The 22,020-nt window shown below is 42.0% G+C and overlaps 1 protein-coding gene across 1 annotated transcript in view; it reads right to left on the bottom strand.

The window, feature by feature from the left end:
* The window catches only part of LOC139266654 (hormonally up-regulated neu tumor-associated kinase homolog A), a 64,241-nt gene that overhangs the window by 3,365 nt on the left and 38,856 nt on the right, over positions 1–22,020 (bottom strand). Inside the window, exons 8-11 of the mRNA XM_070884240.1 lie at positions 10,036–10,213; positions 9,801–9,893; positions 7,143–7,431; positions 2,462–3,206 (exon numbers count right to left, since the gene is read on the bottom strand). Of these exons, the coding sequence (XP_070740341.1) occupies positions 2,462–3,206; positions 7,143–7,431; positions 9,801–9,893; positions 10,036–10,213 (1,305 nt within the window). The remainder of the gene's footprint in view (positions 1–2,461; positions 3,207–7,142; positions 7,432–9,800; positions 9,894–10,035; positions 10,214–22,020) is intronic.

Below are 22,020 nucleotides of genomic sequence, written 5' to 3'. Positions count from 1 at the left end.
GACAGGCTCAGCATTTTCTTTGTATATTTATTATAAAATTAATAAAGAGACATATGAGCATAGAACAGCAGTAAATACATAAATACTGTATATATATCTACTACAATACACATAATGTAGTAAGTATACTTTCTTAAATAGTTTTTACCTGTGAGTATCACCACAGGAGAGCAACAATTTTAAATTACAAAAGTCTGAATCATGCCACAGGAATAAGAAAAGTACAGATTTGCACCAAATATTCAGTTTGCCATTAAATAAAAGACTGCATCTAATATGGAATTATATCCTCAATCCTGAGTAAACAGGAAAGGAACTGCATTAAGTACATGGAAAATTCCACTTGCAGATGTAAAATACTTTAACACTGTTTACAGATTGCAAATTGTTCTTTTAACTAAAATATACACAGTTTGATTTATTAAAAAAATTATATTGATTATACTTGTTATAAGGCCTGAAACAGGCACAAATTGCTTTGGCACTCTTGTTGAGTGATTGAATCAAAGTAAAATATAGACTACAATAAATATTCATGACTATAAAAAGTACTTCAGTATTATGCCGGTCATGTCACAGTGGAATGGAATCTAATAGTTACAACAGAAGGACCTTGTTATCAAAGTGTTTCTCTTTGTGTGGCTGTTGTGAGCTTTTCATGTGCAAACATTTTAGTAATATTTGCTAATCTCTGTCACCTTATGTAAGCTCTTGTTCTAGTAATGTTACCACTGCCATTTGTAAATATATTTTGTAAACTATCTTAATACCCAACATTCGAAATATACTCTATGAACATTTTTCAGCCTGATTACTACGACAGTTTGTGTCATGGCTCAGTGGATAAACACACCTTATGGGTGATATTGGGCCACATAGACCAAGAAGGCCCCTGGTCTGTACTGAGCTTAGCTGGGATGACCCATATAAGTGAATAGCTCTCAAATGGTCACTGACCAGGCTTGCATATGAAGAATGTCAAAATAGGTGAGGTACTGGAATGCCACTCGTGCATGCAGGATTGTCACTAGTGAATTTCTTGAACATGGTTGGGGAAGACGAGAGAAATGGTGCTTTATATCTGTGGACTATTTTATATGTAGTAAGCTAAAGTTTGCCCTGCAGTTGTCTTTTTATAAATATCTCAAACCATTTTTCTTCAGAGTGCTAAGTACTAATAAAGTTTCTGGGGACAATTAACTGAACCCAATGTAAAACAGCAAAAGAACATTAAAGGCTAGAAGTTACTGTGGTGACAATAGTGGACAAACACTTAACACATTTGGATGTCAGTCCTTAGTCTGTTATTTTAAAATAATTGAATCAATGTCACAATTAAAACAGCAGACACAGGACTGTCATATAAATATGTTATTCGTTCCCCCACTATTATCGTGAACAGTCATTTAAAGTAAGTACCTGTACTTACATTTAACACTTGTCCAATTAATCTAAGGAGATTCTGTCCATTGTGCATGCCAATGAATTGAATATTGGCCTAGAGGGAGTGGTGCTGAAATTTATAGATGATATCAAAATAAGAGATGGGCTAGAAATTCGGTATTGCCGCGGTTGGGGCATTAACTTTTGAGAGCAACATAGATTAAGGGGCAATACGATAGAAGTGTTTGAAATTATGAAAGGTTGAGACAGAGTAGATAGAAGCAGATTGTCTAACAATAGTTGGGGGCGTCTAGAATCAGGGGTTATAGAAATGTAAGAAATTTAAAACAGAGAGCATGAAAAGCTTTTTTCCATAGATAACAATGAGGCTGTAGAATTCATTTTCACCATCAGTGGCAGAAACGATGCAAACTTTGCTGACAAGGGCAGCAGGTCCATGGGAACACCATCACCTCCAAGTTCTCCACCAAGTCACACACTATCCCGACTTGGACATATATCGCTGTTCCTTCAATGTCACTGGGTTAAAGTTCTGGAACTCCTTACCATTATGGATGCACATTCACTACATAAACTGCAGCGGTTCAAGAAGATTCACCGCCATCTTCTCAAGGGCAAATAGGGATGACCAATAAATTTTAGTCTTGCCAGAGATCCCAAGAGTAAGTAAGAAAAACATCCAAAATAGATTGGATAAGTGGATGAAGGAAAAGAAGATAATGGGATATGGGAACCAGTGATTGGGTCCATTTGCTCGCGTGAAGTGTAAACACCAACACTGACTGGCTGGGTCAAATAGCCTATTTGCTTGTTGCAACTTTTCTATATTTCTATGAATATCAAGAGTTGTTTAGTGATTCATTAGTCAGGCCACCTGTTCACTTTTGTGATCTTTTGTTCGCTTTTGTGGATCTTCTCCAAGAAACTGGGGAAGGTTTGCCCTATTTGGTATTTGCAGTGCAATAGTAAATTTATATAGAAAGAACTACAAATAGCCAACAATGGAAATCTTCCTCCACCTATCTACCCATTCATCCTCATGTGTCACTTTACTTACACAAAGTCTAGCCTTAGTACTTCACCTTTTTTGTCAGACTTTGACTGAAATGCAGGTGACAAAACTGGTAGATTTAAATCTGTTGGTTTCTGAGCTGCCTTAAGCTGAATGCAATTCCTTTTGAATATGTTGCCGGTGAGAGAAGTTTGTGTTTTCTCCTTGGAGTGGCGTAAGCTCTTGACTATCAGAGTCTGCTGGCGAGAAGGTGGAAAAAGGGGATGTCTCGCACCATTGACCAAAAACGGCGACGACCCATTTGTTCCATGGCGAGGCGTTCCAACCCAGGTGATTTTCTTACTGAGGTCGTCTTTGAAAATACTTTGCTTGAGTTTTGGCAATGGGGAAAGCTGAGGTGTGTCAATTACCACAAAATTGCGCCCATCTTTCTCCTTATACCTCCAGTTTGCTGTTGCTGATTGGTCTTCCATAGCTTGGAGAAGATCTTTAAACTTAGTTTCATGATGGGCTGTGGGGCTTTTGTAGTGTCCTTTGCTCTCTAGCAAGGATCTGGGTATTCCTTTACCAGGACTGCCTGTTGTTGATTTGAGATTCCCTTCTATTGCCAGTTGACTTACTGGTTGCAAACGAGCATCCTGTTTTTGTTCTTGATGACCTTGTTTTTTAGCACCGACAGTCCCATGGGTGACCTCTGATTTACCTTGAAATTCTGAACTAGCTTGGTCAGAAATGGATGAAGACTTGGGAGGTCCCAGATGCACTAGTTCTCTATTTGCAAATTTAGAAACTGTGAATGATACAAAATTAGTTGTATACTTTGTTAGTAGTTAATTAAAGCAATTTAGAGAATTTAACTTTCATCTCAATAACATAGTTAGTTGTGCATACACAATTCAGCATTCACGATCAAGAAATAATGACTAAACTGTGTCTGGGAATGGATCAGGAATAGATTATCCTTGTTCCATTCCCTGACTGACTGATTGCAGGAGATATAAAGTGAAGTTAATTTTTTTCCCCAAAGCAAAATAACATCATAATTAGTGTTCATTTAATAAAGTAAATCCTTTAGATCCTTATTAGTAGACTTTAAATGTATTAAAAATAAATGACTAAAATATGTTTGAATACAAATTAGGGCTGTCAATGATTAAAAAAGTAATAATGATTAATCTCTTGATTAAAAATGTTAATCTCAGTTCATCTTGGTGATAATTGGATATTTAATTAATACAATTACTGCATCTATCTCATTCAAATTAGTTTTATTACTGTTATTCTTATTTTTATTCTTATTACCTGATAAAATAAACTGTATATTGTGAAAAGTACTTCTGTGATACTGGAACTCAGTCTGACAGCAGATACAAGTAATTGTTTTTCTATCCAATGAACCGTCAGACAGTTTAAGAGAAATAAACTTCCCATTCCTACATAATGTTTTAGTTTACCATTACCTTATTTTCCTTTCGATTGCTTTCTGTTGAATATTGATCCACATTAACCACGATTAAATTTCATCACTTGACAGCCCTATTTTCTAGTTTTACCTCATTCTGCACATTTATCAGGCACAAAATGAGGGAAAATCTTACCAAAATCGGGTTGCGATCTCCCACGCCCAATCTGCACCCAAAGTTCAGCAGCTGCCATATTGGATTGTGCGACATGACAGTTTCCCAGGGCGCCTGCTGGAAACAGGATTTTATGTACTGATTTTAGGACCCTAATTGTAATATCGATGTACAAATGGGCAGAGTTTGTGCCGCACAAGCTCCGTCCATTTTATATTGGGTTTTACGTGGCCTTACAAGTGGTCCTTAAAAGGGACCACTGTAGGCTGTTAGGAAAAGGGTCAAAAACTTTTTTGGGTTTTGTGGAGTCAGAAGGAGCAAGAATGTTCCTCCTGGCTCTAGAAAAGAACTGTTGTTGGCCCAAGTTCACCCCTTCTCAGGATTGCTCCACCCATTGCAACAGGCCAACATTAATACAGATGGTACCTGCGAGCTTCTTCCCGACGCAAGATTGCCTCCTCGCAGCTCACAAGTTTTATGGAAATGAGGCCAGTCTAGCCCATATATTTATTGTGTCATATATAACACATCTGTTTACACTTTTTCTTTATGTCAATACAAGTTCTTTGTATCACATAACGCACACAGTTTTACACTGTTACTACAAACTATAAAATTCAGTACAGTTATTCTCTGTTGATCGTGACATCGTGGAAATGTAATTATCCAGTTCATTAGATCATTCTCAATTAGCAAAACTCATTGTACTAATTTTAAATACACTGAAAGCTAATTTATACCTGAGAAAATATCCACGCTGAAGATATGCTGCCACTAATTGCATCCTCCTAACTTGCACCATCAGTAATTAATTTAAATAACCCAGTTAGTTAATACTTGTGTACCTGTAGATCTAATGACGTTTCTGTCATGCGATTGATGAAGAACAGAAACAAGATAACAAGGTAGTTTTGACTGAAGAAAACCCTCAGCCCAACAGTCACCATCATTCAAAGAGAACCAACCTACCCTTTTCCAATTACAGTATCTAGCTGCTTCTCAATCTCGTGAAGTGTCCGAACTAAAACAATTTTAACTCTTTGCTCCAAATAGTTTCAGTGTGCATTATTTTGCAGTAATGAATGCTTTATTATGTAACATTTGTTGTTGAAAACAAAACTGCTCTTACTTTTATCAATAAACATCTTGCCAGCGAGCAATATTTGGTTGTACTATGCCTGTGTGCAGCGTTCTACTATATTGATTTTGGTTAAGTAGAACACCTCTAATTCAAATGTTAATAAAACTTCTAACACCTCTGATAACAAAAAACAATGCTCATTATAAACAAAATTCCAGGTGTACCTTCTGGGAAGCAGTTGTCCTGATTTTCTAGAGAAATTGAAATCTCTTCTTCTTTAATAACCTCTTTCATTGTAGGGGTGTACATGCACTGCTGTTCCCTCGTCTCTGAAATACTCTGATTCTCCTGATTAGTCTGTTCAGCAGTTTGCTTACTGCTATGTGATTCTGATGGGAGATTTTGGTCAGGAGTTCCTGGTTCTGCCTGTTTACTTTGCTTTACTATTGCACTTTCTCTCTATGAATTAAAAATAATCACATGACATTTGTATGAAACAATCTGCAGATTCTTACTGGAAAGAATGTTTAAATAACTAAAGGTTTGTAAGCATTCTCAGTTCTACTAAGACCATGATTCTGTTGTTTGGTACTCCCTGGTGTCTTCACCTGTTCCATAAGCAACCCCCACCGCTGTGCCAGAAAATTGAGGTGCTCTTGCCTGCGACATGTTGCTCTCCAGAAACTGTGCAGTACAGCACAGATTTTCACAGAGTTCGATGACACTTTGCTTTAAAAGGTGCCTTCATTCCTTAAATAGGCAGAGGGAACCACCAGAGGTCCCACCCTTCAATTGAGTGGTCTGCCAGTCACCATTGGAAATACATGGGCAGTCTGCCAATGAAATGTAAATGAAGCCCGACCATCAAAATGGTGCGAGCCTTAGACTAATGAGAGTAGCCCCACCCACTGCTCTCTTGAAAATTGACCTTCACATTTCAGCCACCTCCTTTCCAGGCAAAAATGTCAAAGTTTCTCCAGTCTTTGCTCATAACTCTGATCCTGCCTTGTGGCTCTTCTCTGCACTGCCACCAGTGCTTGAATGTCTTTTTTGTTGCTTGGCGACCAGAACTGGATGTAGTATTCAAGCTGTGATCCAACCAGAGCACAATATAGTTTGATCATTACCTCCACTGACATATGCTACCGTTTTGGCTATGTAGTCCAGTATCCTATTAACTTTGATGATTGCTGCACTGCGTTGGTTGGATACATTTGGCGTTGAGTCTACTAAGATTGCTAGGTCCCTTTCAGCTTCACCTTAGCTATATATACCATTCATTGTATGTTTCAGCTGTGGCTCAGTTAGTAGCACACTTGCCTCTGAGTTAGAAGGTTGTGGGTTTGAGTCCCACTCCAGAAACCTGAGCACATGAAATCTAAGCTGACACTCCAGTGCAGAGCTGAGAGAGTGCTGCACTGTTGGAGGTGCTGTCGTTTGGATGAGATGTTAAATTGAGGCCCCATCTGCTCTCTCAGGTGGATGTAAAAGATCCCATGGCACTATTTTGAAGAAGAGCAAGGGAATTATCCCTGGTGACCTGACCAATATTTATCCCTCAGTCAACATAACAAAAATAGATTTATCTAGTCATTATCACATTGCTGTTGGTGGGAGTTAGCTGTGTGCAAATTGGCTGCTGCATTTCCCACATTACAATAGTAACTACATTCCAAAAGTACTTCATTGGCTGTAAAACGCTTTGGGACATTTGGTGGTTGTGAAAGATGCTATATACAGGAATAAACCATTCAGCCCCTCTGCTATTCAATTAGATCATGGCTGATTTGTCATTCCATTCATGGAGTATGTCAGCTATTTTTCTTTCCTATGTGTAGTTCTTTACATTTATCTTCATCTGCCATTGTTCTGCCCAAGTGTATATTTTTTTCAACTCATTCTGCTATTCCTGTTCTTCCTCTTTCGATTCCACCTCCCCATCTAGTTTGGGATCATCCGCAAATTTGACCACTTTTCATTGCGTATCTGAATTTCATGTCATAACTCCTATAATAAGTACGCTATTTTTTTATCCTTCAGCCATTTTCTAATTCATTCCTGGATTTACCCTGAATTACTACAGCTTTGAGTAATTGCCGTTCTTGGGGAACTTTATCAAAAGCCTTTTGATAGTCGAGGTACACCACATTATAGAGCTGACCACAGTCCACTTGGGTTGTCACTCCCTCAAAGAAGACGAGGACGTTGGTCAGACAAGATCTTGCCCTTCTGAATCCATGCTGACTACTGTTAACCAAGTTATTGTTGTACAGGTAATCCTCAAGTTTACTGTTAATTATTGATTCTATTACTTTATATGAAATGGAAGCCAGACTGATGGGTCCGAAGTTGTCACCCTTTTTAAATAAGGGCACCACATTAAACTGTTACCAATCGACAGCTAACTCCTCAGTGTCCATTAACTCCCTCATAATGATTGCCAGCACCTCACAAATCTCCTTCCGAGTCTCCCTTGACACTCTGAGATACATATCATCTATCCCTGGGGATTTATTTGTTTTGGGCCTATTTAGCCTGTCTAAGACTTTGCTCATTTATAGTGAAGTTATTGATTATACCGGGGTGGTGGGGAAATCACAGAAAAACAGCATAATCTAAAGGATGTAAAGTTTCAGTTATGCTTGAACTGTATAAAACACTGTACGTAAGGAGTTTCAGACAAGAAGCAGAAAAAGGATAAATGTGCATCCAAATTCTGAGGCATGTTAGGGTTATCATTATTATCTTATTTGGATACCTTAATTGTTAAATTTACCTTTTAGCCATTTACTCAAGTCTTACTGGATATCATAACTCAAAAGTTATAGTTATCTCAATGAGTTAACAAATGGCACTGGCAACTTTCAAGCATCTGACATATCATTGTCTTACGAGGTAATAACATTAGAGATTCTTGTCTCAAGTTGTGACTGTAAAGGATCCAAATTGAAATGAGTTCAAGCAACAACACCATAGTACTTAGTGGGCATACTTCCACAGCACAAAACCACTCATAATTCAACATTAGTTGGCTGGCTTATTCCGAAAGGACACAATTGGAAGATCTATGCTGCATCAGGAGAAGCGCTTTTCATAGAATCATAGAAATTTACAGCATGGAAGGAGGCCATTTCGGCCCATTGTGTCCACACTGGCCAACCAAGAGCTATCCAGCCTAATCCCACTTTCCAGCTCTTGGTTCGTAGCCCTGTAGGTTACAGCACTTTAAGTGCACATCCAAGTATTTTTTAAATGTGGTGAGGGTTTCTGCCTCTACCACCCTTTCAGGCAGTGAGTTCCAGACCTCCACTATCCTGGGTGAAGAAATTTCCCCTCATATCTCCTCTAAACCTCCCCCCAGTGACTTTAAATCTATGTCCCCTGGTTGCTGACCCCTCTGCCAAGGGAAACAGGTCCTTCCTATCCACTCTATCCAGGCCCCTCATAATTTTATACACCTCAATCAGGTCTCCCCTCAGCCTCCTCTGTTCCAAAGAAAACAGACCCAGCATCTCCAATCTTTCCTCATAGCCAAAATTCACCAGTCCAGGCAACATTCTTGTAAATCTCCTCTGCACCCTTTCCAGTGCAATCACATCTTTCCTGTAATGTGGTGACCAGAACTGCACACAGTACTCCAGTTGCGGTCTAACCGGTGTTTTATACAGTTCAAGCATAACCTCCTTGCACTTGTATTCCATGCCTCGACTAATAAAGGCAAATATACCGTATGCCTTCTTAACCACCTTATCTATCTGGCCTGCTACCTTTAGGGATCTGTGGACCTGCACTCTAATGTCCTTTTGTTCCTCTACACTTTTCAGTGTCGTACCATTTAATGTGTATTCCCTTGCCTTGTTAGTCTTCCTTTTCAAACATCCAGGTTAAGGTAGATTTAGAGTTTTACTTTATGGGCACAATTTTAACCTTTACCGCCCACTTCCACCAGGCAGATGGACAGTTAAAATCACTGCGGTTATTTAACCGTCCTAGAGATGCTAAGACATGATGATTCCCAATTTTAACCTGCTCAACTGAGCATGGGGCAAGGACAGCTGCCCAAAGCAAGCCAGGTACTTTTTTTTACATAGGAATGCATGCTGGGTCCCAAATATGACATTGGGACGTGACTGTAGTTTTAATTTGGCAGTCTGAGTCGGAAGCTGCAGTGAGTCTTGTTTCCTACTTTCCCCTTCCCCCCAGGCCCACCAACGACAAAAGGATTGGGGCCAAAAGAGGCCCAACAAAGTAAGTTTCTTTTTTTATGTTTCTTTTTGTTGGGCTATTTTTTAAAAACTTTCTTTGTGGCTCCAGGAGGAACCCCCCCACTCCTCTTCCTGATCACAATGACCTCACGGGACAACCCCGGCAGCCGATCCTGCCACCTACCTGGTCATGGCAGGTGGCCTCCAGGTCGTGCAATTTTCCGCCACTTCCCACTGACATCCCGGTCTGAATGGGTGGGTAGTCAGCTGCAGGGATTTTAACGAGGCCCTGGAGTTACTATACCATGGAACTCATTTCTGGAGCAGCAGTTGAATTTCCAACTCACACTGCTACTCACACATCCCAAAACTAGCCCAGAGTTAAAATTGGGCTGTGCGTGTTTGCTGCTAACACCGATTGGATGTAGTGGGAGAGTATCCATTCCCCAGCGCTGGCATGCCTCTACTATAATAAGCACAAAAAACCCTGTAAAATTAAAAGGCGGCTAATATCAATGCACCTGTTGAGTTGGCCTTTTGTTAGGGGTGTTGTTTTCTGCTTGATCAATGCACAGAGTCTTAGATGATAAATTCCACTCACTTGACTCAATTTTCTATGCAATAAAGCAAAGAATGAAGCAATGTGGTTAGTAAATTACAACCAGATTGGAATAAACAAATACTGTTTTTCAATAAAGGAGAACAGACCAAAATGTTGAAATAACACTAAAATATGGATGAACCAATATTTTGTACCTTCTTGTTTTTTATTCCTTTTTGGTATCGTGCCAGTTTTTTCAGTAACAAATAGTAGGTTGCCATGCTGGGGGATGGCCTGTTATTGGTCAATGTGTTAATAATCTCCGCAAGCCCAAAGCCTGTTTTCTCAGTCATAAAGTTTAAAACCACTGAGTTCAGTTCATCAGAACGAAGTCTGCAAAATAAAGAAGTTATTGCACAGGTTATTACCACAATATCATTAAATGTTGTTTTTATATATCAAAGGCAGCATTTAAGAAACAGAAAACCACATACATAATGGCACTGCCACAGGTTAAGTAAGATTAAATGCTGAAAGTACTTTCTTACCTTTATAACAGTTTTGATCTATTTATCTATCATTAAACTGCTGTATATACTATCAGAAAAAAATCTATTAAAAATGTAATTCCTTAGAAATTGGATACTTATAACAGATGCTATGTCGGGTCAATATAAGTTCAGAGGTCAAAGAGCAATGCCTTGGGGAAAGAAGTATTGGGGTCTGCTTGTGGCAGGCAAATGCTGAAAGCCACAAGGATTTAAATAATTTTAAGAGTTTTTTTTTAAGTTTCCTTGTTTTTAAAATAGCTTACAGTATTTAGGGTTGGATTTTCGACTTTTAGGATTTCGGGCGTGAATGGTGGCGGGGCAGTCCTGATACCACCTTGAAAAAGATTGTGCCTCAGTCAGCAAAATTGGGCAGCTGGGCCCTGAGTGTGGGGCGGATCGGTAAGAGAGGCATTGCCATCTCTCTTAGGGCGCTAGGCTGGCTTAGCATGTGAAAATCCCAAGCTAAAGTGCCGGCCTGGGGAGAGAAAAAACCCTAAAAAAAAATAATTCCCAAAAAATACCTCACGCCACCACTACATAAATTGCAACAAAACCCAAACAATCACACTTACCCGAGGTCGACATTATTTACCTCTCAGCAGCCACTACCGATTAGGCCGCCCGTTTTGACAGGCACTCCCAGCACGGCGCTCGATGCATCACTACTGGTCGGGCGGAAGGCAAAAATCAATCCGGTGTCACAACCAGAAGTGTTGCACACTGGCTTGCCTCTTCCGGATGGTAATGCTCCATGCTGTAATATATATATATAGCTCCACCCAGTGGGCTACTATGGTAATGCAGCCATTTTATTAACTGAAGCAGAGCCTGAGTTGTATGAAACCCTGAAAAATATGCTTGTGCCTGTCAAGCCAAAAGACACATCACTTATGCAGAAGTTAGAACAGCACTACAGTCCTGATCCCCTGGAAATTGCTGAAAGTTATCATTTCATAATACGAGACCAGTTAACCAACAAAAGTATCAGTGAGTACATTGTAGTATTAAAAAATCTATCTGGTCACTGTCATTTCGGAAACTTTCAGGACCGAGCATCGCGTGACCACTTTGTTTGTGGGATAGAAAATGAAGCGATCAGAAGAAAGTTGTTGACAACTCCTAACTTGACTTTTGATTTAGTTTGTCAGAGAGCGATGCCAATAGATATGGCCGACCAATATGCCCGAGAATTTTGTACTATTTCCAGTCATCAGACAACCGCGGTGAATCACCTGCAGGTTAAAAGTAAAAGGCACTTGGGCCCCAAGGCCTCAGAAACTGGCCAAGGTAACAATACATTGAAGTCATGCTATCGGTGCCTGGGACCACACTTTGCTTAAAGTTGTCCATGTGTGAAGGCAGAGTGTTTCTTCTGCAGGAAAATTGGGCATCTTGCGAAAGCATGCCAAATGAAGAGTAAACGAACTTTCGTTTGGGATCACTGAAGCTGGATTGGAGTGAGATTTTTCGTGTTGAAACAAGATTTGCATCGAAGAATGATGTCATCCAAAAGTGTTCTGCGGTCCGATCCAAGGCTTCAAGGCGAATGTCAGGGTACAGAAGGATGCTAGACCAGTTTATTGCAAGCTACATCTTGTACCATATGCACTCAAGGAGAAAGTTGAGCAAGAATTCAAAAGACTAGAGACTGAGAACATTATCTCTAAGATAGATATATGTAATTGGGCACACCTATTGTTGTATCTAAGTCCGATGGTAAGGTAAGGTAGTGTGGTGATTATAAAGTAACCGTAAACCAGGTTCTGGAGGGTAATCTCCCCAATACTTCACTTAATGGAGAAGATTTGTTCATAACACCGACAGGTGGTCAGGTCTTCCGACTGTTGGGTCTTACAAATTTAATAGGTTACCATTTGGAATGTCTTCCGCCCCTGCCATATTCCAAGGAGTGATGAACCAGATTTTGCAAGGCATTGAAAGGGTAGTATGTTATTTAGATGACATACTAATTTCAGCAACAAACAGGCAAATTCATAATAACATATTGAATGCAGTCCTCAAATGGCTAGAGAAACACAGAGTACAATTGATTGCTCGCAAGTGTGAGTTGTTTCAAAATTCAGTGGAGTACTTAGGGCACAGAGTAGACAAAGATGGTTTACATCCAACAAAGGGTAAGCTGGATGCAATCAGAAATGCACCCACTCCCAAGAATGTCACTGAGCTTCGATCATTTTTGGGTCTTTTGAGCTATTGTGGGAAGTTCCTACCAAATTTGGTTACAGTATTACATCCACTGAATGAGCTGTTGAAAAACCAGGTCCATTGGAAGTGGTCAGAAGAATGCGACGCAGCATTCAAGGAGTGAGTACCATGTTAGTTCACTGTGACATATCTAAGAAAATCAAGCTAGCATGTGACACCTCTCCATATGGAGTTGGTGCAATGATCTCACATAGTGGGGAGGAGAGACCACTTGCTTTTGCTTCACGCACTCTCAGTGCGACTATGCGTAATTATGCGCAAATCAAAAGGGAAGCTTTGATATAAATTTTTGGGGTCAAGATGTTTCATAAATACTTGTATGATCGTAAGTTTACCATCGTTATGGACCATAAGCCCCTGACAGCAATCCTCCATCCAAAGGCCCCAGTTCCAACATTAGCTGCAGCCCAAATGCAGAGATGGGTTTTGATTTTGTCAGCATTTACATATGACATTGAGTACAGCTGATCAGCTGATCACAGTGATGTTGATGCTATGTCTGGGTTGCCTTCCCCATCATAAGTTAGGGAAGAAGTGTTCTATTTTTCATACATTGATGAACTGCCAGTCACAGCTGAAGAGATTGGTAGAGCAACCAAATGTGACCCAGTTATGTCAAAGATGTATGATTACATTGCAAAAGGCTGGCCAAACCAGGAACAGAGAAAGATATTCATCCATTCTTCATTCGTAGGAATGAACCATCAGTCGATAAAGATTGTATCATGTTGGGTGCAAGAGTGATTATATCAAATAAATTCAGGACCAAATTATTAGGAGACCTTCATGACCAGCACCTGGGAATGTGCTAGACCAAGAGTTTTGCATGCAGTTACTTATGGTGGTCAGGTCTAGATAAAGATATAGAGTACATCATCAGTCAGTGTATGACATGTCAATCGGTAAGCAAGAAATCACCATCAGTACCATTACAGCCATGGAAATAGCCTCCCAGGGTGAGGCAACGGTTACATATTGATTTTGCTGAGCTAGAAATACAGCAATTGTTCATTGTGTTTGATAGTCATTTAAATGGAAAAAGATTGCAAAGTGCCGCAGTACAGCACGACCTGGGGGTAATTGTGGATGAAACAAAAAAGGATAGTATGCAGGTACAGCAAGTGATCAGGAAGGCCAATGGTATCTTGGCCTTTATTGCAAAGGGAATGGAGTATAAAAGCAGGGAATTCTTGCTACAGCTATATAAGGTATTGGTGAGGCCACACCTGGAATACTTCATGCAGTTTTTGTTGTGTCTTGAATAAAGAGTCGGACTAGATACTGAAAGCTCAAAGTAAGGTGTGACCGAAGTCCTTTATTACTGATCTGTGAGTGCCTCACCAGCCTGTAAGGCCTCCTTATATACAGGTGCTCCCAAGGAATTGTGGGATCCCTTGGGACTCCAGGGGTTTAGCCCTCTGGTGGTTAGACATGGTATTTACAGGTGTACATACATAACAACACTCCCCCGCAAAGTCAATAGTGTAACTATTTACAATGTAAGTAAATAGGGCCTTCCTTTCCCTGGTTGATCGCCTCGGTGCAAATGCTGGTTTTGGTGAGTCGTTTGTTGGGCCCTCGCTGGGCTGCTGTACAGCTGGCCTTGCTGGGCTGCTGGGGGTGGTGAGTCCTGCTGGGCTGCTGCGGGTGATGGGTTCTGCTTCGTGGTCAACCGCTGGAGGGTCGAGAAAGGTAGAGTCTATTGTGGGTTGTTCTGGATAGTCCGTAAATCTGAGTTTGGTTTGGTCCAAGTGTTTCCTGCAGGTGAGTCTATTTGAGAGTTTGACCACAAACACCCTACTCCCTTCTTTGGCCAAAACAGTGCCAGGAAGAAACTTGGGACCTTGTTCATAGTTCAACACAAATACAGGGTCATTTATCTCAATTTCGCGTGACACATTTGCGCGATCATGATATGTATTCTGTTGAAGCTGCCTGCTCTCTACCTGTTCGTGTAGATCAGGGTGGACTAACGAGAGCCTTGTCTTAAGTGCCCTTTACATGAGCAGTTCAGCGGGAGGGACCTCAGTGAGCGAGTGGGTCTTGTGCGGTAACTAAGCAGGACTCGGGATAGGCGAGTCTGCAGTGAGCCTTCAGTTACCCTTTTCAAGCTCTGTTTGATTGTTTGAACTGATCGTTCTGCCTGACCATTGGACGCTGATTTAAATGGGGCAGATGTGACATGTTTGATCCCATTGTGGGTCATAAACTCCTTGAACTTGGCACTGGTAAAGCACGGCCCATTGTCACTTACAAGGACATCCGGTAGACCGTGCATGGCAAACATGGCCCATAGGCTTTCAGTGGTGTCAGCGGACGTGCTTGCCGACATTATCACACATTCAATCCATTTGGAGTATACATCTACAACCACTAAAAACATTTTTCCTAAGAATGGGCCTGCATAGTCGACATGGACCCTGGACCACGGTTTGGAGGGCCAGGACCATAAACTTAGTGGCGCCTCCCTGGGTGCATTGCTTAACTGTGAGCATGTATTACATTTGTGCACGCAGGATTCTAAGTCTGCATCGATACCGGGCCATCACACGTGGGATCTGGCTATCGCTTTCATCATTAGGATGTCTGGGTGGGTGCTGTGGAGATCATTAATGAAGGTGTCCCTGCCCTTTTTTGGCACCACTACCCGATTACCCCATAGGAGGCAGTCTGCCTGTATAGACATTTCATCTTTGCACCGCTGGTATGGCTTTATTTCTTCCTGTATCCCTAACGGGATACTAGACCAACTCCCGTGGAGCTCACAGTTTTTTTACTAAGGACAGTAAGGGGTCCTGGCTCGTCCAGGTTCTAATCTGTCGGATGGTAAAAGGTGATTGCTCACTCTTGAATGCTTCCATTACCATAACTAAGTCTGCGGGCTGTGCCATCTCCACCCCTGTGGTGGGCAATGGCAGCCTACTGAGAGCATCGGCACAGTTTTCTGTGCCTGGTCTGTGGCGGATGGTGTAGTTGTATGCGGACAACATGAGCGCCCATCTCTGGATGTGGGCCGATGCATTCATATTTATCCCCTTACTTTCAGAAAAGAGGGATATAAGCGGCTTATGGTCGGTTTCGAATTCAAATTTGAGCCCGAACAGATATTGATGCATTTTCTTTACCCGGTAAACACACGTTAACGCTTCTTTTTCAATCATACTGTAGGCCCTCTCAGCCTTAGACAGACTTCTGGATGCATAAGCAACCGGTTGCAATTTCCCAAATTCATTAGCTTGTTGCAATACACACCCGACACTGTCTGACAACGCATCACATGTTAGGATCAAACGCTTACATGGATCGTACAACACAAGCAATTTGTTTGAATATAACAGCTTCCTAGCTTTCTCAAAGGCATTTTCTTGGCTTTTATCCCATACCCATTCATCTCCTTTACGCAGTAAAGAGTGCAGGGGTTCTAACAATGTGCTAAGACCCGCTAAGAAGTTACTAAAGTAGTTCAGGAGTCCTAGAAACGACAGCAGCTACGTCACGTTCTGTGGTCTCGATGCGTTCTTGATTGCCTCCGTTTTCGAATCGGTGGGCCTGATGCCATCCACCGCGATTCTTCTCCCCAGGAACTCCACTTCAGGCAGCAGGAAAAGGCACTTCGAGCATTTTAGCCTGAGCCCCACACGATTAAGCCGACTAAGAACCTCCTCCAGGTTCTGCAGGTGCTTGACTGTGTCCCGACCTGTAACCAAGATGTTGTCCTGGAAGACCACGGTGCGCCGGACCGACTTCAGCAAGCTTTCCATGTTCCTCTGGAATATCGAATCCCAAACGGGCATCTGTTGTAAATGAAGAGACCTTTGTGTGTGTTGGTGCAGGTGAGGTTTTTCGATAATTCCTCCAGCTTCTGCATCATGTAGGCCGAGGTCAAGTCCAGCTTCGTAAAAGTTTTCCCTCCCGCCAGCGTCACAAATAGGTCGTCTGGCTTTGGTAGCGGGTATTGATCCTGCAGTGAGAAACGATTGATAGTTATTTTGTAATCACCACAGGTGCCATCTCCCTTGAGGACTGGAACAATCGGACTGGCCCACTCACTGAGTTCGATCGGCGAGATGATTCCCTCTCGTTGCAGCCTGTCTGTCCAGCTCGATCTCCACCCTCTCTCTCATCATGTAAGATACCGCTCTCGCCTTGTGATGGATGGGTCGCATCCCCGGAATCAAATGGATCTGTACTTTTGCTCCTTGGAACTTCCTGATGCCTGGTTCGAACAGTGAGGGGAACTTGTTTAGGTCCTGGGCACATGAAGTGTCGTCGACGGACGAAAGCGCTCGGACGTCGTCCCAGTTCCAGCGTATCTTTCCCAGCCAGCTCCTGCCAAACAGTGTGGGGCCATCGCCCGGTACCACCCAGAGTGGTAACTCGTGCACTGCTCCGTCGTAGGAGACCTTTACCATAGCACTGCCGACTACAGGAATCAGTATGAATGGGAGTCAGGACTGTCCTTGAGGCCTTGCTGCACCACTATTTATCGAAAGTCTTTTTGCTCATTATGGACTGGCTTGCACCCGTGTCCAGCTCCATGGACACCGGGAGTCCATTTAATTCAACCTTCAGCATTATCGGGTGGCACTTTGTGGTAAATGTGTGCACCCCATACACCTCTGCCTCCTCGGTCTGAGGCTCTGGTTCATCATGATCCACCGTGGATCTGTCCTCCTCTACAACATGGTGGTTTGCAGGATTAACAGGATTTGCAGCTCGCCTGCATATTCGTTGGAGGTGTCCCATTGTTCCACAGCCCTTGCAAACGTATCCTTTGAAGCGGCCTGAATGGAAATAATGATCACCCCGCAGCGCCAACAAGGTGTTAATGGCCTTGTATTCACCACTGGTGGACTCTGAGTCATCTGCGGACGTGCAGCTACAGGCGTGTAAGTCCTGCCCTGTACATTTCGATTCGAAAACAACGTTACTTTGTTTATGGTACTTGCAGCAGCACTCGTGTGCTGAGGAATTTGTTTGGTATTGTAACTGGTGGCGATAAACGCCCGGGCTATCGCTTTGGCTTTACTCAAGGTTGGGGTCTTTGCAGTCAAAAGTTTGCGAAGTATTACTTCATGGCCAATGCCAAGTACAAAGAAGTCCCTGAGCATGTGCTCCAAGAGTCCTTCAAATTCGCAGTGTCCTGCAAGGTGCCTTAGCTTGGCGACGTAGCTCACCACTTCCTGGCCTTCAGACCTCCTGTACATGTATAACCGATACCTCGCCATCAGAACGCTTTCCTTCGGGTTTAGATGCTCCCGGACCAGTGCGCACAACTCATCGTACAACTTGTCTGTGGGTTTCGCTGGAACGAGCAGATTTTTCATGAGGCCATACGTTGGTGCCCCGCAAATGGTGAGAAGGATCGCCCTTCGTTTGGCAGCGTTCGCTTCTCCTTCCAGCTCGTTGGCCACGAAGTTTTGGTCGAGTCGCTCCACGAAGGTTTCCCAATCATCTCCCTCCGAAATTTCTCCAGGATGCCCACAGTTCTCTGCATTGTTGCATTGGGATTCGTCATCCCATCTTCGTCGCCAGTTGTTGTATCTTGAATAAAGAGTTAGACTAAATACTGCAAGCTCAAAGTAAGGTGTGACCGTCATCCTTTATTACAGATCTCAGAGTGCCTCTCCAGCCTGTGAGGTCTCCTTATATACAGGTGCTCCCAAGGGATTGTGGGATTCCTTGGGATTCCAGGGGATAAGCCCTCTGGTGTTTAGACATGGTATTTACAGGTGTACATACATAACAGTTTTGGTATCTATATTTACGAAAGGATATACTTGCTTTACAGGCAGTTCAGAGAAGGTTCACTAGATTGATTCCGGGGATGAGGTGGTTGACTTATGAGGGAAGGTTGAGTAGGTTGGGCCTCTACTCATTGGAATTCGGAAGAATGAAAGGTGATCTTATCGAAATGTATAAGATTATGAGGGGCCTTGACAAGGTGGATGCAGAGAGGATGTTTCCACTGATGGAGGAGACTAGAACTAGAGGGCATAATCTTAGAACAAGGGACCACCCATTTAAAACAGAGATGAGGAGAAATTTCTTCTCTCAGAGGGATGTAAATCTTTGGAATTCGCTGACTCATAGAGCTGTGGAAGCTGGGCCATTGAATAAATTTAAGACAGAACTTGACAGTTTCTTAAACGATAAGGGGATAAGGGGTTATGGGGAGTGGGCGGGGAATTGGAGCTGAGTCCATGATCAGATCAGCCATGATCTTATTGAATGGCGGAGCAGGCTCGAGGGGCCGTATGGCCTACTCCTGTTCCTATTTCTTATGTTCTTATGAGGTGGGTCGAGGTGTTTCCAATGCGTTAAAAAACAACAAGTAAAACATTAGACATTTTGCGAAGATCATTTGGCCTCCCCCAAGAAATTGTTTCTGATACTAGACTACAATTTTGTTCAGGAGAATTTGCATAGTTCACGTGCAAAAATGGTGTGAAACATACCAAGGTTCCACCATATCACCCTGCTTCAAATGGTACAGCAGAGCGCACAGTACAAATTGTAAAATGTGCTCTCATCAAACAGATGTTGGATCCAAATCCAAAGAATCGACAACGTTGTCATTGGACCACAAATTGGCTAATTTTCTAATTACGTATCATAATACTCCTCATACAACTACTGGTAGAATACCAACAGAGTTGTTTCTCAAACAACAGCCACGAACCAGATTCTCGTTATTAAAATCAAACTTTGCACAGTCCATAAAAGAGAAACAATTAAGACAGAAAGAGAATCATGATAGAGGTAGAGTAAAAGAGAGGTGTGAAATTAAATCAGAAAGTGAGAGTGAAGAACTATCACCATAAATGGTTAAACTGGTTACCAGGAAGAGTGGTGAAGATATGTCGTCCGCGCACATATTTGGTCAAGATGTTTGATCATGGACAGGTTAGGTTTGTTCACATTGATCATATTTTACCTACAGATGTGGAAGGAGTTGAAAGTTGGAATGATTCAATTATTTCTGACTCATCAGATAGTCTTATTACAAGTACAGTACCAGTAGCATATCTTACAGCAAACGTAGTAGAAACAAATCCAAGAGAAAGTCAAAATTTAAGTCTTGAGTCCGAGTCAGGCAGACAAATAGTCTGAAGTTGTAGTGAGTTCAAATGTAAATCAAGGACATCCCTTGGAGGAACTTTCCTCAGGATCAGCCTAGAATGAGTATAAGTTCGACACCATGTTTGGGAAGTTCTGTTCAAGAGCGAAGGTATCTTCTTGAATACAGAAAACAAGTGGTTAAACTTGATTTGCAAATATGGCAAAATAAGTCCATATCTTTTGTTGTGTATACCATGCAAGTTATGTATGATGAGTGTTTGTTATAATTACTTCTTCATTAAGGAGGGAGGAGTGTAATATATATAGCTCTACCCAGTACTAATGCATACATTGCTGTTTACAACAATAAAAAGGGAACAGGTTACCTGACAGATTGCTGAAGTTATCAGCCATCTTAAAGCCTGTGTGTTTGTGAAGTCATACAGAAGAGATTACACATGCTCCAGAAACAACTGGCCGCCCACACAGAAGAGTTTACTGCTGCCATGACCGCCCCTCCGGGGTGAAAACAGAGGCGGCCAGGAGTGAAAAATCTAGCCCACAAGCTTTTTGTTAAAGTATAACTTTTCTTAAAGTTTTATTTAAAGTTTTTAAAAAGTTTATTCTTGTAGACTGGGCCTTGTGCACAAATGGAGTCTTCCTTAGCCCTCCTCTTGTTCCTTTGCTTTGGGCCAGGACAGCCATCACAGAAATGCTCTGCTGAATAGGCAGCATTGGTGTCCTCCAGCTTCTACATTGCCACCCTTTGCAGATCCAGGCGGGGTTACTTCACCATGACCCCACAGAAATGCTCGACAGAGCTACACTTCCCCAATGAAGCAATAACTGAATTGTGTCAACTGCCTGACAGCTGTAGGCACAGCTCATAAGGGAAACCTTCAGCTGACGAAGATCTGGTTCCACTGCCAAAATAATTCTGCCATCACAGTACCTCCGTGAGAAAAATCTCATTTGTGTGCAGATATGTGGCTTTATTCCACAGCTTCCAAAGCTCCCATTGGTATATCATTCTGCACTGCTTTCTGCAGACATTTCCCCAACTTGCCCAAATCATTCTGCACATATTCAGTTAATGACTAAAACATCTTGCTCAACACAAATTTGACAACCTTCCCACTATTTGAAATCACCATTTCTTCTTGCTGCCTATTACCATGTGCCCTTTCAGACCTAGCTTCTTACTTAAGCTTTTTTTTAAGTAGAAATATTCTTAAATTTTTAATTAATCTTAAAAAATTGTTTTTTCTTGTATTCTTGACATTGGGCACCAATGGAGTCTATCTAAGCCCTGTCAACCATGGCTCAGTTGATAGCATACTCACTTCTTGGTCAGGAGGTTGTAGGTTCAAGTCCTATGCTAGAGACTTGAGCACAAAATCTAATGCAGTACTGAGGGAGTGCTGCACTGTCGGAGGTGGTGTCTTTTGGACAAGACATTAAGCCAAGGCCCCATCTATCCTGTTAGGTGGACATAAAAGATCTCATGGCACTATTTTTGAAGAAGAGCAGGGGAGTTATCCCTGGTGACCCGACCAATAATTATCCCTCAACTAACATCACTAAAAACAGATTATTTGGTCATTATCACTTTACTGTTTGTGGGCCCTTGCTGAGCACATATTGGCTGCTGCGTTTCCTGCATTACAACAGTGACTACACTTCAAAAAGTACTTCAGTGGCTGTAAAGTGATTTGGGACATCCTAAGGTCAAAAAAGGAACTATAGAAACGCAATTTCTTTTTTTCTTACTTCTCCTACTGTGATAGGAGGTTCTGAGATGATTGGCAACAGTAGACTTGGTGTAATGAGATGATACTTAATTACATAGAAACATAGAAACATAGAAAATAGGTGCAGGAGCAGGCCATTCGGCCCTTCGAGCCTGCACCGTCATTCAATAAGATCATGGCTGATCAGTCAACCTCAGTATCCATTTCCTGCTTTCTCTCCATACCCCTTGATCCCTTTGGCTGTAAGGGCCATATCTAACTCCCTTTTGAATATATCTAACGAACTGGCCTCAACAACTTTCTGCGGTAGAGAATTCCACAGGTTAACCACTCTCTGGGTGAAGAAATTTCTCCTCATCTCGGTCCTAAATGGCTTACACAAATGGCTTGCCCCTTATTCTTAGACTGTGATGCCTGGTTCTGGAACTCCCCAGCAACGGGAACATTCTTCCTGCCTCTAACCTATCCAATCCAGTCAGAATTTTAAATGTTTCTATGAGATCCCCTCTCATTCTTCTAAACTCCAGTGGATACAAACCCAGTTGATCCAGACTCTCCTCATAGTCCTGCCATCCCAGGAATCAGTCTGGTGAACCTTCGCTGTACTCCC

This window comes from Pristiophorus japonicus, chromosome 7 (assembly GCF_044704955.1).
Source record: "Pristiophorus japonicus isolate sPriJap1 chromosome 7, sPriJap1.hap1, whole genome shotgun sequence".
NCBI classification, from domain to species: Eukaryota; Metazoa; Chordata; class Chondrichthyes; family Pristiophoridae; genus Pristiophorus; species Pristiophorus japonicus.
The sequence above is the reverse complement of the archived record's forward strand: the minus strand, read 5'-3'. Positions and strand labels throughout refer to the sequence as shown.